Below are 12,472 nucleotides of genomic sequence, written 5' to 3' on the forward strand. Positions count from 1 at the left end.
CATCAAATATCGCAGTCTAACGATGGCATCGAGAGTTAATTAATGGGCTGTATAAGTTAATTAATGTCTACTTAATAATTTAGATAAGATTCCAGGCCTAAAGAAAGATCTGCAATGGCCAGATTAAGATCTTGTATAATGCATGTTTAACTTTGTCTTTTAGATATGCTATGCTCGCCTTTATCCCCTTACAGCATCAGGTATCAACGGCATTTTTATATTTTCTCTTTTCTTTTAACCAGCTCCATTATTTATATTATAGAATAATAATTATGTCAAAGCTGTCAGTAATACCTCGTTAAGGAATTTATTATAGCATGTTTACGTATAAAGAATTCTATTAAAATCCGATTGTCGGGTTTTTCCATAACAAAATTGGGCGTGTTATATAAACTTTGAAAGATATTACATGTTTGACACTATTTAAATAATATACAGCCTAATACCCCGGTCTGATTTTATAACGTAATGGCGCCATCGAGACTTTCAGTTTCAAACTATGTTGTCTATCATTGTCTATCAGTAATAGATACAAATCTCACGATTTTAAACAAAAAATGTGAGTTACAACTTTGGGAAATGTAATTAACAAGCGCTTACAGTGCAAGATACGCCCACATTTGGAGGAGACGGTCAGAGAACAAGCTAACATATATTGTAAGTTTCATCAAAATCGGATAAAAATGGTAACATCTAGAGGGTCCACACCCTTGGTATTACATACTTTTACATTATTTGCGTACGTGGAGCGGTCATTTTGTCGGACAGTTTCGGTCCGATTTTCACGAAATTCGAACTCAATCCTCATTATGGTGTAACGGTGATAACAATTGTGACGAGATTTTTCGTAGAATCAGGGGCCATAGTCCGATATGCACGAATACCGACAGGAACCGAGATCTATGGGATATAAACATATATTATATTTAAGTCTCATCCAAATCAGATAATAATTGTGACTTCTAGAGAGAGAGAGAGAGAGAGAGAGAGAAACTAGGTCTTTAGCAGTGGGAGGAAACTAAAGGAACCTGAGAAAACCCGCGAGATTGGACAGGCGAACCAACTCCTTGTCACGTACAACCGGGGAATAGAAACCACGTCAGTTGACTCAATGACAGACCTTATGATACAGTGCGCACGCTCTAATCATTCGGCCACCCAACCCCCCGTAAAATAGGAAAACGACGTGATTTTTCGTACAATCTGAGGCTATACACTAATGTAGGAAGTTACGGTCCGATTTGCGCAAATATCGAAAGTCATAATAAAAATGTTATAATCATAAATTTCAAGTTTCATGAAAATGGGATAAAAATTGTGACATCTGACGTGTCTACATGTTAAAAACGTGATGTTTCGTACAATCAGGAGCCATAAACCATGAATTTAATATAAAGTTGAAATAAAAATAATGACTGCATAGGTTATATTATCAAGAACTGACATACATCTATGGTAGCACTGCCATCGCCATTAAAAGACCCGGTGTTAGTGATGTCAAAGATGGCCAGCCACGTCGTTGTCTAAGTTGTGACATACTGTATGTTTCCAACGCAAAAACATTTCACCTGCTTATTCCACATTCAGCTTGTAAGTCAGTTGATAATATAAAATATGCCACGAAGGCTTCTTAGCAAGTACTTCATTTACACCCCACCACACTCAACTACGTTTCCGCCATACTGGAATGCGGACGGGGTGAGCAAGGCGCAATCTTTATAGGCCTGGCGGGAGGATTACTAGCAGGTGGTAAGTACGTTACGAGAGTGTCGTCGGGGCTTGACTGGAGCCCGCTGGGCGTAGTGAGCGCTTGGTGTCATGGCAGGAGCATGATGGGTGGGAGTCAATTTCTTGCCGATAGAGCCACGCCACGCTTCCATTACGCTGTCTTTGCTCTCATGCAAGGAGACAGGGTGGTTAGGCGTTTTATCCCAGCTCAGTGTGGTCAGCTCGGATAATATACTAAATTAGTACGACACTCTACTGGCTTCCAATAACATGCTACAAGCTAATACAAAGCATAATTGCATTTAGAAACCTGTAAATACGGACAAATAAATAAATAAATAATTTCAATTTGTTTAGAAAACGAAAACGTTCCGCCAAAAATGTCCACCATCTTGGAAACATGCTCAATTGGTTAACATACGATCATTATTCACAATGGCAGAAATGGAATCTATGTGCCTGTAAACATATATTGATACCAAACGGAACATTAATTCTACACAATCAAACTTTAATTTCGAAAGATAAAAGGGACGTCGACTCGTTTACTAGTTTAGAATCGTCGCGTCGTATGGTAAATCCAGTGCAAATCTTTGTGCATTAGGGTGTTTCACAACTTTTTCGAGTAATCCATCCTGGGGGTCACGGTGGCTAAATAGGTAAGGCGCCGGCTCGTTAGCCTGGAGGTTGGGTGTTCGATCCCTGCAATGGCCGAGAAAGTTCATCCCGATTTTCCGGCGTGGTTCCCCCTTGTCAGTGATGCCCGACGGAGGGCCTGACAAGGGGAGTTGTCTAGTCGTTCGGATGGGACGAAAAACCGAGGTCCTGAGTACACATTGGCGTGCACGTAAAAGATCCCTTGACAGTTGGAATTCGATATAAGAGTAGGCCGAAGTGCCGCTGTCCGGGCAAAATTTCACTCATAGCACACTATATGGCGTATGCCCGTCTTCATTAGCCAAGTTCGGAGCAGAACAGTAGGACGTTAAACCCAATTTCATTTCATTTCATTTTCATTTGTAATCCAACCTGGGTATGTGCCATAAGATTTACGATTCACTAGTCTATCTAGTCAACATACTTGGTGAACATAAATTTTACAAGACCGTGTAAGTGTTCATATTAGATTATGTAGACAAAATCATCAATATATTGATAGCTTTTTACTCACAGTTAGTACGACCAAAGATTTCAAGCGGGTGCCATGCAACATACGCCACATTTGGTTTATAAATATACATTGTAAGTTTCAATAAAATCGGAAAAAATTGTGACCTCTCGAGTGTCGTACAATCGGGCCATAATCTGTAAAGTTACGATCCGACACATGCCAATATCGAAAGGAACCTGAACCTCTGGGAGATAAACTTATATTTCTGATAAAAATTGTGACTTGTAGACTGTCCACAAACAAAGTGTGGGCGGACGGACAGGGATGATGGCAATATAGGTCCACATGCAAATGTGGGCGTATAAAATTCACAGATGGATATGCAATAAAAGTAAAAAGGGTGGCCTATGACATTGAATTCCTTGTATTGTTTTATTAGAACTGTGCATTACGGTTAGGACCTAAAAGAAACTAGCTATGTATTAATGACAGGTGCTTGATAAAAAACTAAACTACATTCACTAATCTTAGATAAATATAAATATATATTTTTGATAAGAATGGGATATATACATCGACATTATTTGTAAAACGGAGAAGATAGTTTTTGAAGACAGTCAAGATGTTGTGTCTGCTGATGTTAACGTTTCTCGCGGGATGTTTAGCAGAAGATATCACAACTAAAATGACACTGAAGCAACACTGGGACGATAATTTTGAAGGCGAGCTTTGTTTTGCTTTAACGGGTCATATTGTTGGCTGGGAAGTTGATGTTAGTTTTGATTCTCCAGTAAAGCATATTCAGGTATACACAACTAATCACCACATCAGTAAATCTGACATTAAATTAGTTAAAGTCAATACTTATTCTTCACTTCCCAATGAGCTCATCTACCGTTATCATTATCGCGGTTACAGAACTCTGGGCTTTAATATTACGCGTCCTAATCCTAAAATAAAGTGCAACTACTTCCAGGACTGTTAGGAAAACGTTTCTAATGGGAATCGTGTAAAGCCAATTCAACTAATATGATTCACTTCCATTTATCGGTAGAGTTTTGATAATTTGTTTATTTCTACAGCAATGGGACGCTGACTGGATTGAAAAACCCTCCGATAGTGAATGCTTGACCACTATAAAATGGGTTAATAAAAACTATAAAGGTATACATGAGAAGGGCGAAAACTTCTGCCTAAAGTTCATGGGTAATACCTGCGGAAAAGGCACGCCTTCTGCAACTGCGACTCTGGTAGATTTGACTGATGACCACCAGACCCTACCACCATTAGTCACAAAATCGGGTAAGTTAAAACATCGTCATTAGCTAGATTGGAGCAGAAAAGTCTGCTTGAAGCCACATTTCACTCATTCATTGCATCGGTAGGAAGAGGCGTACATAAAAGAGTGTCTTCTATAGGTGATGTAGAATTCTAACATTTTATTTCGTTATATCAAAGTTAATCTGAAAATGTTATCTACCCGCAGAATCGCGGTGTCGATTATAAATTTTCAACTTGTACTGTTTCAAGAGGAACTAAAAGCGTTGAATGCTGTTCCTTTCCCATTTTGGATACAGCAAGATTGTGACGGATCCTTGCTAAAGACATCAAATGAAATGGGGTTTAACGTCCTACTGGGCTAATGAAGACAAAATGAAATGAGGTTTAACGTCCTAATGTTCTGCTCCGACGGGGCTAATGAAGACGGGCATACGCCATATATCGTGGTTTCCCGATGAACGTTTCGTCCAACACCGGGATCGAACCCACGATCGCCAGGCTAGCGAGCCAGCGTGTTACTCATTTAGCCACCGTAGCTCTTCGATTGCTAGTCCAGAAATGATCTTGTTTGTTTGTGAGTAGTGGAAGTTAATGAATCAAATAACCACCTCGACAATTACTCGAACCTTCGGGTAAAATGTTTGAAATTTTATTTTTAAGGCGCCCAAGCAACTAAGTATAATTATGCCGATGTTATGATGAAATCTATTATGTTCTACGAAGCACAAAGATCTGGTAAACTTCCGACTGATAACCGAATACCATGGAGAGCCGATTCAGCTCTAGGCGACAAAGGATCTGGCGGTGAAGATTTAACTGGAGGGTGGTATGACGGTATGTTATTTGCGGATAGTAGTAACATAAATAAATTTCCTCTTGCATTGGTAAACGACGTTTTTAAATTCATGAAGTAATTTGCGTTTTTCCCCGCCCACGCGCTTTTCCCCAGAATGCCATTTTTTTGGATTCGGTTTCACAAAACGAATGTAAATATATGCAGATGTACTTTCAATAACAACCCAAATGTATCTATTAATGTAAACGCCCGTGGGTCCTGGGTCCCGATTCCATCCATTACCTAATAAATGCATTGATTATGGATTCACATTTTGCCTTCCACCAATTTATGTACCCAGACGTGAAAATCCACCACATTACGGTAAGTCAGAAAATTCACGTAATGTCAGATGTCCGAGTAACTTAAGAAGTAAAACGACATTAACCATTTCTTCTAAATATCTCTTCCTAGCTGGAGATAATGTTAAGTTTAATTTTCCAATGGCTTGGAGTACAACGGTTTTAACCTGGGGTTTAATCCAATACAAAGATGCCTATGACAGTGCCGGACAATTAGACAATATGTACAAATCAATTAAATGGCCCCTTGATTATCTCATCAAATGTCACACCAAGAAAGAAGAACTGTATGTACAGGTAAGGTGCTATATTTTCTTTTGGGCCTCGGTTAATTTTAGGCATTCGACAACGTCATGTTTTAATATGTTGATAAATAAATATTAAGCACATTTGAACCTAACCGGTATTCAAAATAAACAGTAGTGAATGACTACACTGCAAGTAGAAAGTAGCATCAAGGATAAGCATAATAACCTGTAATAATTACCTAAATCCATATTGCTCGTTTCTGGACAAAATCTGTCGTCTTCTTCACTTTGTTCGTCTGTCCACATAGCCAATTGTCCGATGATCAAATACTAGATTAATTAATCCAGAAATAAAAGTGTTGGTCGGCCTTTTGGTATTTATATAACAAATTAAATTGTCGATATGCAGGTAGGAGACGGTGGTATTGATCATGGAAGTTGGACTAGCCCGGAACGTATGACTGGAAACAGACCAGCATTTAAAGTGGATGCATCATCTCCTGGTTCTGATGTCGTCATGGAAACTGCTGCTGCAATGGCTGCTGGTTCTATTGCCTTTAAAGACAGGGGTCAGTTATAATGCATCATTTGCATTGTTTGGGAATTACATTCACAATTTGATTACAGTTAATAATTAAAACGGAATCCTCTTTGATTTATGTTACAAGTAAATGTCGCCCGAAGTTCGGAAGATAACGCATGGATCTCTGAAGTGCAGTATCAATGAAAAGAATATAACGTGTTCTAACGTGGAATAATTAGTGCTTGTGATCAGATAAATTAGTTTGAAATTTACCAGAATTACCCCATTTATCAGAATGACCAAGAATTACCCCATTTATCAGAATGATCAAGATTAGCTTTGATTAGTAATAAGTAGATGAGATAAGTTTATATATGTCGGGCAATGCAAGTATCGCTAGCGAAGGAAGTGCCTATGATATGACTATGCCGTTGCCTTATTAAAAAGGTGTCATTCAGCAGTACACCCATTCAAGATGAATCGATTGTATAAAAGTCCAACATTACAAAGAGTCGTCTCCCTTGCTAGCCTCGCGGCTTCAATATCTATTTGAACTTTATTATGGAATTATAACATTTTATTCAGAAATTTAAAGTTGCCATAATATATTTGTTATGACAGATAGTGCCTATTCTGCTACTCTGTTGAGTCATGCTAAAGAATTATATGAATTGGGTAAAGCTCACCCTGGTTTCTACAGCTCCAGTGTTAATGCCGCTGCAGCTTACTATAAGTATGTTTGTTTATCATTGGTACCTGGAATCATTTTTATTTTGTACGCATTCGTGTTTCTCCAGATTTGTAAGTTGGTTAATGAAGTGGTATATCATTTCTCATTTAATATGTACGTTATCGCTGCTTAGGAGGGTTTTGCTGTGCTTTCGTATGCCACAAACCGTCGTACAATTTGAATGCAATAAACTATACCCGAATATGACCATGGGTGTTATTTTCAAATATCATTGAAGTTTATTTTGATTTTACTGATAAGACGTAGAAGTCAGCTAAAATAAACATAATCTGTCACACACTTTAAAATATTAGAAACAAATTTTGTATATCTGATTCATTTTAGATCTCAGAATTACAGTGATGAAAACAGCTGGGGTGCTATCTGGTTATATAAAGCTACACAAGATAAGACATATCTTGCTGATGCTGAAGCTGCTCACTTGCCCGGTGAATCGTGGGGATTCTCCTGGGACGAAAAGATAGGCGGAGCAAATGTAAATACCTATTTATATCTAAACTTCTTATTTTATCGAATAGTATCATGCCAGTATAAGCGGGGGATCGAAACCACGCAATTTGACTCAATGACAGGCCTCCTGATCCAACGCGCACGCGTCAACCATTCGGCCACACAACCGCCCTTTTACCTATCAAACTACTTTCTAGCCTAATTAGAAGTAGAGTTATTGTGTCCCAAAGGTATGGCAAATAGTGTTATTTCAATAATCCGCTGCTATCTTCGATACGCTAGTTAGACAATCCATACAATACTGGGGAAATGGCTAAGTAGTTTATTTAGTTTGGCTACCCAGGGACATTATTTTTATTTTTCAGACATTGTTATATGAAGCGACCAAGAAGGATATTTATAAACAAGATATGGTTGCCACAATGACAGCTTGGATGCCAGGAGGAAGTGTACCTTACACTCCCAAATGTTTAGCTTTCAGACTACAGTGGGGAGCATTACGGTATGCCTGTACGTAGGCTATATATAAGCTCTCTTTTTCTTATCTAAAATCTTTAAAGATAAATTAGAACTTTCAACAATTTTAACTGTATACTCAAATCTCGGGAATCAACCGGTGATGACGTCCTACTTCCTCTTTAAATTAACAGAGGTTAATAAAATCAACTTGAAACAATCAGAAATAACGTTTTAGTAATTGTATAAAGAAATTGATAGCTATGCGCACCGCAGGTTTTATGTAAATACAACTACTCTCCCATTTATATTTTGTAGCAAACACTGCGTTCCTGGCTTTAGTTGCAGCTGACCTGGGCGTTAACCCAGGTGTATACAGGAAGTGGGCAATGAGTCAATTACATTATGCTCTTGGTGATGCCGGTAGAAGTTTTGTTATAGGCTTCGGAACAAACCCACCTAAAAACCCACATCACAGAGGGAGGTGAGAATCTACATGTGACATTCGTGTGATTACTGCATCTATAATAGTCTGTTCAAAGTTCTAGTTCCAGACGCAGCGTTAGCGGTATCGTTTGCAGTAAGAATATTTATGTGGGACTTGAAAGTAAAGTTTCGTTTAATAATATAGACGTTATTATTCCCATAGTGGTAGCCCCTTGGTTGGTTGTCTTGGTTGGTTTCCAGTCATGTCAGTATTGATGAGTAATTCCATTTGACCATATAACATGACCATTCCCTATCATCACATATTATCATCAATGATGGTGATGAAGCCCCCCTCCCTCCCCATGCATTGAAACATTGTGCTTATTTGAACCAACAGACGAGATCATTATTGTATTTCGAAAATTAAAGGTCCCAATCGCATATTACAACTCTGTTCTACTTTCAGTTCATGTCCTCTTCTCCCAGCCCCATGTGGTTGGGAAGAACAGCAGAACAAAGGACACAATCCACATACACTATACGGCGCTTTGGTTGGAGGACCTGGGTCATCTGATGATTATACTGACAATAGAGAGGATTACGTACACAATGAAGTAGCGTGTGATTATAATGCAGGTTTCCAATCTGCTATAGCAGGTATAACATAGTTTTTATTATGTTAGCCATGGGGCCAAAAGTACCCAGACGTTTTTGTGGTCTATTTCTTATAACCGAGGTTACAATGGGGATGGATTGGTGAATCTCAATTTTGACGATCCTTTTATTGCATTGCCATTCTGATCTGAATGTCGTTATGTTTCTATTATTGATTTAGGGCACCCATTATTTTATTAAAACGGCTGCAACCCGTTTGATCCAAACAATTGGTATCAGTATCAGATTTAAAGAGAAAAGCGTACTGTGAACAGACATAATTTTGTTCCTCATTATAACATAATGTTTTGCAGGTTTACAGCATCTAGCAATTACACAGAAATTACCAACCAGCTACAATACCTGTGGTGGCGGTTCAGGAAGATAAACACAATGCTAATGTCATAAATGTACAGTCCAAAATATAAAATTGCTTAACCAAAGTTTTGTTGTTCGGAAGTTTTTAACCAAGTATTTCTGCATTGAGCGGGAAGGAAAGACAGGTGGGGGGGGGGGGGGCACTTGTCACTAACCGCTTCGATAATTCGCTTGTCACAAAGTGGGAGAAAATAGGAATAAACATAACTTGCCTAGATAATAGCGCACACGTTATAACACACCCAGTTGAAACCACTGAATCGATAATATCGTGAATTGTATTTGCTGCACGTGTACTTGACTTGTTTGGTGTGTGATCTTTGTATACGGCAAAAAACAAAACATTTCAAAATGTATTCTTGTTCAACTTAGATGCATCTATTAGATAAATTGTGTTTATTTTTTTCTTAATATTTTAAAGGCCCATTGTTACATACATTTCATACACGATGATTAAGATACATTATGCCAGAGGTAAATCTGCCTGTTGCAGGTCTGTCTTTAGGCCTGATGAACTATGGATGCCATCTTATGTGTCCGAATTTCATTGGATTTCATTGGATCTACTGTTCAACGTCCGCTGGATAATTATCGTGACAGTGGCAACAATGACAATCGAGGCTACAATGATTTTAAAATAAGGCTTTCTCGGCTTAGAGTGAAGCAATTTGACTGACATTTTCAGCATATTTCCCTTATATCTTTTAATTTTTAACGATTTTAGTGTGACCTGCCAGCTCTTTCTTTCTCTAATCTTCCATAATGTATCTTTAACTAACATTAATATTGAAACTTGCAAATTTCTGAGGCCACCTTTATAATTTTATCGCGATCAAAGGGTTTTATAAATCTGTCTACAAAGTTATCCTTTTTAACGGTCTGATAGTTCATGTGTTAAACGTTTCCTTTTCTGCTATATTAAGAAGAACAGCAATCAATTAAAAAACATGTATTCTGTGTAGGATAAAGCACGAGACTGAGGTTATGCTGGGGAAAGAATAACCCGAGAAAAAGAAAAACCGAGGCCGGCATAACCGAAGTCGAGGATTTTATCTTGCTTATAAACCGTCTATGTTTTCATATACGCAAGATGAGAATATCCCAGAATTCCCGTAAGAAAAAACATTATATCATGTTTTCTTATGGAAAAAAACCCTACCCTGGAAGAATAACCCGGTACAGGTTTAAAGAAAATTTTTCAGAAGAATAACCCCCAAATTTCCCTGTATATATACAAAGCCGCCCCGACTTTCAGACCGCAAGTTATTCCGGGCATAGAATATACCCCAATGATCAAAGAGAGAGATTTACCGTTACAGGTTTATAATGTCTGTTAAAACATGATACGAAGCGTGTCGGTAATATGATATATATGAAGCGTGTCAGTTATAAAACAGTCTTCCATTGCTTATTTTTTTGTTACAATTAAATGTGGTTGATAGAAATACACGAAAGGTTATTGCGACATTACATGAACTAAAATAAGATGTATTAAATCAACAAAACTGTGTTTATGAATGATGTAATATCCTTTCGTCTCAATAATATATTAATTTATTAGAGAAGTATATTAGACAATGTCTGTTCATCAAACTTAACGAGAAGAGTTCCGATCTGTCTAATCATTGCGAACGTTTTAAGACTAAAATTAAACATTTTTACGTGGGTGGGGGTCTCAAAATGTGATTTGTTCAAAGCATTTACAAGAAAGAAAGGATTTAGTGATACGTTTTGTACGAATCAAGGGTCATACATAGCTGTCTGTATCTATGAATATGTACACGATGAAAGTCCAAATGATATTGTATTCTCGAGACTCAGGCTTCTACTACAAATGTATGAGCCTGTCACCCACAGATGGTAGAGACAGTGCATTCTGTTAATGCTTCTGGTGGTTCCCAACGATAAATGGTGGTATTCTAATCAAGGAGCTGTGATTAAAAACTAACCTTCCTTTAAGGGTATAACGCCAGCAACCGGGTTGTGTGGGAATTTCTCTTTAATTGTATTATGACCAACCAAAAATGCACCGATCGTCTAGGTTTCCGATGTTCCTGGTTATAATTAAAGTACATTTATCAAGAATTGTCATTGGTTTTATACGGATTTAACTATTGTTCATGTGTGCGACGTTATAAAGGGCAGAAAATCTTTACCACATAATTAAGAAGCGCTTATGGGAATAAAACAAGTTGACATGGAAAAAATTAACTGTTAATTATCAATTCCAAAAATTCGACAATGATTGATATTCAATCCAAAAGTATAAATAATTTCATTGTGTACATTAATTTTTTATTATTATTATTATTTTGGCATGCAATTTCGAAATATCCATTTTCTACTGCCGTTGTATCTTAATCGGTAGTCCTTGAAAGTCCCGATATATCTCTGTAGTATAAGATCTTGCTGATTACAGAATAAAAGCTATTTCTAGGTCGACGCAATGACATATAGTTTAAACCAATCCTAATCTGTCATACAAACAAGGTCCTTGAATTAGCAAATAACAAAATCTCGAACATGATAAGCCAGTATAGTTTCTGAAGTAATTGATAATCTTCTTTGGTTAACGTCGTCATGGTCTATACATATCTACGTTTCATTCATAGGTTCAAGTTTGAATACCTGATATGATAGATCTGCTTCTTACAAGGTTTATTTCCAAAACAACTTTTAACTCCCTTTTACGAAATATTTGGGAGAAGACCGAAACTAATGTTAGGACAACTACAACCCAAACTAGATAACAGAGATCATTTTAATTTCTCTATCGATAATATCTGATTTATTTGCAGTAATGTAAGTTTACATTTGCCAGTGGAACGATATTCCACTGATCCATCCCGGGACACAAACTACAAATACACTGATCTGTGACATGGTATGTTTGGAATTCCTGCTTTGAATAGCCTTTATGTCAAAGACATGCTCTCCATTTGGGGGCGTTGGTGAGATGGCTGAGTGCACCGGGCATGTGAATTACATAAAACATTACTCAAACTCCTAGAAAATAAGAAATCCTCAAACCTTTTCTATCTTCTAGAACAATGTTATAATCTCACTTTAGATGGTCATAACTGTCTTACATAATGTGGGGGTGGGGGGAGGGGGGGGGGTACCTGACTGGATGACGATAATCTTGTAAACAGCGAGGCTTGAGGCAAAACAAGTTAGAAAAAAAATATCTTACACGTGGGTGCGAGTATGTTGCCTCTTTGGGTGAAGGTAATCTTGTCAACTCCAAGCCTTGAGACAGAACAGATGATTGAAGATAAGGCAGCTATTTAAAACGACCGCCTGATTATAATGGTTATTCTCTAAAC

The 12,472-nt window shown here is 37.7% G+C and overlaps 1 protein-coding gene across 1 annotated transcript; it reads left to right on the top strand.

The window, feature by feature from the left end:
- Nucleotides 1-3,423: 3,423 nt before the first annotated feature.
- Nucleotides 3,424-9,196, top strand: LOC126827699 (endoglucanase E-4). Its single transcript, XM_050557158.2, has 11 exons — nt 3,424-3,644; nt 3,922-4,141; nt 4,781-4,954; nt 5,370-5,554; nt 5,915-6,074; nt 6,650-6,761; nt 7,104-7,254; nt 7,595-7,739; nt 8,004-8,169; nt 8,581-8,771; nt 9,083-9,196. The coding sequence occupies exons 1-11, from the start codon at nt 3,462-3,464 to the stop codon at nt 9,154-9,156; spliced, it is 1,761 nt and encodes a 586-aa protein (XP_050413115.2). The 5' UTR covers nt 3,424-3,461; the 3' UTR covers nt 9,157-9,196.
- Nucleotides 9,197-12,472: the final 3,276 nt, after the last annotated feature.

Source organism: Patella vulgata, chromosome 7 (genome assembly GCF_932274485.2).
Source record: "Patella vulgata chromosome 7, xgPatVulg1.2, whole genome shotgun sequence".
Taxonomy (NCBI): domain Eukaryota; kingdom Metazoa; phylum Mollusca; class Gastropoda; family Patellidae; genus Patella; species Patella vulgata.

Bases quoted from the DNA above. Each gene is read 5' to 3' on its own strand.
- LOC126827699 (XM_050557158.2), top strand. From the start codon at position 3,462: ATGTTGTGTCTGCTGATGTTAACGTTTCTCGCGGGATGTTTAGCAGAA. The intron at 4,142-4,780 runs GTAAGTTAAAAC...TTTATTTTTAAG, and splicing joins ACCATTAGTCACAAAATCGG to GCGCCCAAGCAACTAAGTAT. The intron at 4,955-5,369 runs GTATGTTATTTG...ATCTCTTCCTAG, and splicing joins AACTGGAGGGTGGTATGACG to CTGGAGATAATGTTAAGTTT.